Consider the following 5,287-nt stretch of genomic DNA (forward strand, 5'->3'; position numbering starts at 1 on the left):
TTGCACTATTTCACATGCATGCATATCCTTAAAACTTCTACTAAATCAAACTTTTTACATCAGAGTAGGGGAATAGTATCTCTGTTTGAGGTGGAGAAATGATTTTTTTTACCCTGTTATATACTCTGTATAAAGGAACATGGAGTATACGTTTACATCTTTTCTTTCTCATACTCTATATTTGGATTTGGAAGATTGAGTATTGTTTTTGTACATACATAATAACATCACCATCCTAATTATTTTTTATATCATTTCATTGACTTTTCGTCTTTAAAGAGAAACATTTTAATTTTAGTTAGTAACTTGTTTTAATCTCTGCAATTTATATACACTCTTTTTATATTTCACTGTTTTTTTAATATCTTGTAAAAAAATGGGAAAAACATCAAGGTGGTTGAAAGCTTTGTTTGGTTTTAACAAAAAAGAAAATAACCAAACAAATTCCGGTCACCGGAAAGAAAAGATTTCGTCATGCATTGGTCGTTCACGTCGAACCCCCACGCTTTCGACGCCGGAAACTCCCATGACGAAACCACTTTACAGCAACTATTCTAACGAGATAAACCGGCGTGCAATGGCCGTTGCTGCCGCCACCTCGAAGGCAGCTGATGCCGCCATTGCTGCCGCTCATGCCGCCTTCGATTTAGTCAAGGTGACTAGTCAGAACCACATCATGGCCGGCGATCGCGAGATTTCAGCAGCTATCAAAATTCAAGCTATGTTTCGTGGTTATTTGGTAATTAATTAAGTGTTCACAGACTAAAAGCGTTTTTACATTTAGTTTTATTTATTTCAAATTTAGCAGCTTGGATAAAAATGCTTGTTTTACTTGTAAATTTGTAACTGGATTAAATAGTTTGTATCAAAACTGTAACAAAACTAGCTAGAAAAACAGTTTCTTTATCGCGAATTAAAACCGCAACAACTGAATGATTTAAATATTATTGATTTTACAGTCAAGGAAAGCATTGAAGGCATTGAAATCATTGGTGAGGCTTCAAGCCGTGGTGAGAGGTTTTTTAGTTAGGAAGCTTCTTCGAGCACGATTTAGCATTTCTTCAAACAGATTTTGTCTTCAAGATGATAAGTGTCACTCCAGAAGATCAATTGTAAGAAAATTCGTTCGTCAATTTCGATTACCGTGTTTGTGAAATTGGGATGTGCATGGTTTTGCCTAACACATTCAAACCGATTAAACAGAAACAAATTTTTTTTCTTTTTCAAATTTGTGACTCGCTAAGATGGAACAGGGTCAGATTAGGACCAACTTTTTTAGTGTAATTATATGTTAAAATTTGACGTCTTAAGCTATTATAATGTTTTTTCAATTTTTAACATTTTTCCCACGTCGAAAAGAATTCCTGGACCCACCGTGAAAGTAGTTCTTAAGCCGTTGAAATGAGTTTGTGGGCTTTTTGGAAAACAAAGTTCAAGTATTTATTGATTTGGTTGATTATAATAAGTTTTATGTTATATTTGTTAGAGGGCTAGTGAGGGAAGGAGCAGAAGGATGTCATACTCTTCTCAAATTCCCAATAATGGAAGGCTCGGCCGTTTAGAAGTGGAGCCCGAAGAGGCCAAATCAAGATTAGCAAGGACAAACACATGGGCTTGGGCTGCAGGGTCGAGAGTCCAAACCCCGTCACCGCTCTTTAGCAACTCGCGTCGTCTTTCAATGCCCTATCATGAGATTGAGCCTCGTTTCTCCACAATCCAAAATTCCCCTCGTTTCCCAAGATCTTGTGACCTGAATGGTTACGCGCCGTTATATGATGGGACTATGAAGGATGGCTCTTTTACGAGTGACCCAAATTACATGGCTAATACCGAGTCTTTTAGGGCTAAGATTAGGTCCCAAAGTGTACCAAAGCAAATACGGGATTTTGGGTTTGGGCTCACGAACAGGGCTGGTCTCTAAGAGGTGGAATGTGGGCCCGTTATGGATAGGTCAAAGTCAAAGTCACCTTCACTACTTGAGTATGAATTCAAGAATTGTGTGATGAGTAGGTGTGGGAAGTCCTCAAAAGTCTAAAGGGAGTGAGTTGGAAAAAAAGGTATTACTGTATTATTATTGTTTGGTTAGTTGATGGAATTTAAAAAGGATAGATAGAAGAATTTTGTGCAAATTGGATTTGAGATCAACATCAATGTAAGACATAGGTTTGAATTCAAAGGTGTTTTGCAACTTTTATAACACAATTATCAGTTATCAATCAAGTTATTGATATTAAAAACATCATTGTGTAATCTATCATGGATGTTTTTTTAATGCATTTGTATGTATGGCGTATAAAAAAATTCCATTAATTTAGGATCGAAAGAAATTGGTCAATGAAACTGAAAGAAACCTTTTTGAACTTTTGCTATTGTTAGCTTGCGATTTTCTTTAATGGACTTAAATACTGTGGGCTCGGTATTATGGGCAGCCCATCTGTAATCATCCGGGCTACATATATCAATAGTTGTGTAATCTCTTTTTTGTTTTTACAAAAAAAACTACTACATATATCAATAGTTGTTTTTCACATTAAAATATTAGATTATGCTCCGACACTCCGTATAAACATTAGCAACACCAAAATCAGAGTTTTAGGAGCTAAACATCTAGTGGAGAAGTTGTATGAAGTGCATGCAAGGAGAAAATCGTAGAAGGTTTTTTGTTGGTGCATATTGAATTTCTAGTTCTATGAACGTTTAATGTAATATCCAGTCATTTAATGTTGAACTTATATTTGTAATTGTGACTATTGAATTGTTTATTAATGTACGTGAATGTGTTAATCAATAGTTAAACTGGCTCTTCTGTCGACCGACGGATAGAGTTAATCGATGACTGAAGACACTGTCGACCGACTGAAGTCACTGTCAACCGACTGTGTAGGTTAGTGTAAGTTAACCATCGGTTGAATTAATAACACAGTCGACCGACTGACGGAGTCAGTAGCAGACAATATAAATATAGGTGACGGGTTTACATTCAAAGGTTAATCACTCAACACAACCCTAACCGAATTGTTGCGTCTGCAATCGTTCCTTACGTCCAAACCCACCGAATACACACTCTATGCGTCGTTCTAATCTAGTTCTTTGATCTAGGTTCGACTTATTCGATCCCTTAGCGTACCAGTATTTAATTAACACTTGTTCTATTGTTTTCCGCCTTTAGATCGAGTATAGATAGGTTCTAAGATCCGATTTCACCCCGACAGCTTTATTAATAGGGAAAAGAGTTTTGATCATATGTGCAAATAAGAAACAAAATAATAAAATGATATAAACGATTGTAATCATGATAAAAAATGATATTGTACAGAAATCGTGTCCAATAAATAAAGGATTCATCACCAATCACCAATAGTAAATAAAGAACTTCTGGCAATAGAAGATAAAGAACTCTTGTTTTTCACGATTGTGCACATAGGACGTAACGTTTGACTTTGACCACTTCCAAAGCTTCTAAATACAGAATTTGTTGACTTTCTTGATCTACAACTCTTGCCAAGATCTTCAAAATTACTCAAGTTTGCAAGTGATCCAAATGACTCAGATTTACCTTGATAGTACTTAGATAAACCCCTCTTGCATAAGTTACTAGTAAGTTAGCCTTTACTAGTAGTACTTTATGATTAAACTCACCATATATATTTCTGAACATATATTTTGAATCAATTTTTCGCTCAAAGAATTAATAGTATAATACGTAATACATAAGCTTTCAACTTAGCATACATGACGTTATTAAATGTGCTATATAATTTCAATTAACAAAACATAAACCTTTTGAACAAAATATCTTACTTGATAGGCAAGTGTGCCATGAGTCCCGATAACTCGTACAACGGACTATAATCTGTTGTATCATCTACCGATTGCAGGGAAGACAGTGATTCTAAAGAGTCGATCCTACTCATTGTTTGTTATAATCAAATCAAATCAAAATATTTGATATTTGATGAAAAAGAAAACTAACGATGTATGCGTTTTGAGTTGTCTGTTACGGAGTATTATGATACGAAAATGTGTATATATAGTATCGTGCTTGTTAGGTTGTGGTGGATAAGGTCCATATGTTATTTTGGATACATCCATATCCGAGTCATCAAAATTTTTACTTTTTGGGAACTAGTCTAATCTTTATGCAGCTATGTTCCCAACCAAGGACTCATAATACACTTACACTATCAATTATTAATTAATTGAAATTTTCTAATTTGCCATTAAAGAATTATTATGACATCTATGTTTGTACATTTTAATAACCGATCAATTTATATTTGTACATTTTAATAACCATCATGTAAGTACTTCTAAATTTATCACTATGTTTTTTTGGCTAGCAAAAGATGAAATTTTATTAAAACCCCCTACTAAGGCACTAGGGAAGGAACACAAACAATGAATACAAAGATTACAATGGCTTTACAAGCCAATCATCCAACCGTATACCATAACTACTACGCTTACAAAGTCAACAAAATGAACAAGAACGAATAGAATCAAAATTTGTATCTTTCTTTATCGACCGATCTCCAAACATATTATTATTCCAATATCTCCACATGAACAAAAGAGAAGAAGCCACAATCGCGAAAATCTTGTCCTTGGATGCCAAGACTCGAACCAAGAGTAGCATTCGATCCAATCATCAAAAGACGGAAGATCAATATCAACCCAAACTCTAATTATTCTCCAAAGATCACGAGCCAAAGCACAACCGAATAAAACATAGGACAATGATTCCACCCGGCAATCGCACATGATGCAATTAAAATCATTAATCCACCCGGCACAACCGAATTAGATTTATCACTATTTTTTCCAAAAAAAAACATTTGTTAATGAAAATTCTTAAGGTTTTTCATTAGAAAAATCCTTATTACGTTGTTGTTATTTGGCGTATATAAGTTGTATACTTAATTAACACGTTTTGATGTATTAAAAATGAGACAATTTTTGGTGCCTTTTGGATCGGCCGCATTATTAAATTAAATTCTAGAATAAAGCTTTTATAAATTACTCCGTAAATTAAGAACCAATTGAAACCACAACTTAAGATATGGACGACTGAATAAAGTATTAAAAACTCTTACTAGTATGTACTAGAGGGTATTATTGGAACAATGCACATAATTGTGTGGATCTATCAATTTAGGAATTGGAAATGTCACCTCCATATTATGTGGTCAAAATTCAATCCTTGTGGTTTCCTAGTCACTTTTGTTTCAATGATAATTAATGATAATTTTTTTTTCGAAAGGCAATCATAATTGTAATATTAATAAAA

The 5,287-nt window shown here is 34.2% G+C and overlaps 1 protein-coding gene and 1 long non-coding RNA gene across 2 annotated transcripts; one reads left to right on the forward strand and one right to left on the reverse strand.

Annotated features, from left to right (window-relative positions):
- The first annotated feature begins 369 nt into the window (after positions 1–369).
- Positions 370–2,051, forward strand: LOC139871862 (protein IQ-domain 26-like). Its single transcript, XM_071859610.1, has 3 exons — positions 370–739; positions 960–1,112; positions 1,487–2,051. The coding sequence occupies exons 1-3, from the start codon at positions 377–379 to the stop codon at positions 1,919–1,921; spliced, it is 951 nt and encodes a 316-aa protein (XP_071715711.1). The 5' UTR covers positions 370–376; the 3' UTR covers positions 1,922–2,051.
- A 1,201-nt stretch (positions 2,052–3,252) lies between these two features.
- LOC139873490 (uncharacterized) lies at positions 3,253–4,005 on the reverse strand. The gene is made up of 2 exons (XR_011767358.1): positions 3,802–4,005; positions 3,253–3,650 (listed from the first exon to the last, which is right to left on the reverse strand). It is a non-coding gene; the product is annotated as an uncharacterized lncRNA (long non-coding RNA).
- Positions 4,006–5,287: the final 1,282 nt, after the last annotated feature.

Source organism: Rutidosis leptorrhynchoides, chromosome 10 (assembly GCF_046630445.1).
Source record: "Rutidosis leptorrhynchoides isolate AG116_Rl617_1_P2 chromosome 10, CSIRO_AGI_Rlap_v1, whole genome shotgun sequence".
Taxonomy (NCBI): domain Eukaryota; kingdom Viridiplantae; phylum Streptophyta; class Magnoliopsida; order Asterales; family Asteraceae; genus Rutidosis; species Rutidosis leptorrhynchoides.

Coding starts and splice junctions, on each gene's coding strand:
- LOC139871862 (XM_071859610.1), top strand. CDS start 377: ATGGGAAAAACATCAAGGTGGTTGAAAGCTTTGTTTGGTTTTAACAAA. Junction 740..959: donor CTATGTTTCGTGGTTATTTG/GTAATTAATTAA, acceptor TTGATTTTACAG/TCAAGGAAAGCATTGAAGGC. Junction 1,113..1,486: donor GTCACTCCAGAAGATCAATT/GTAAGAAAATTC, acceptor TATATTTGTTAG/AGGGCTAGTGAGGGAAGGAG.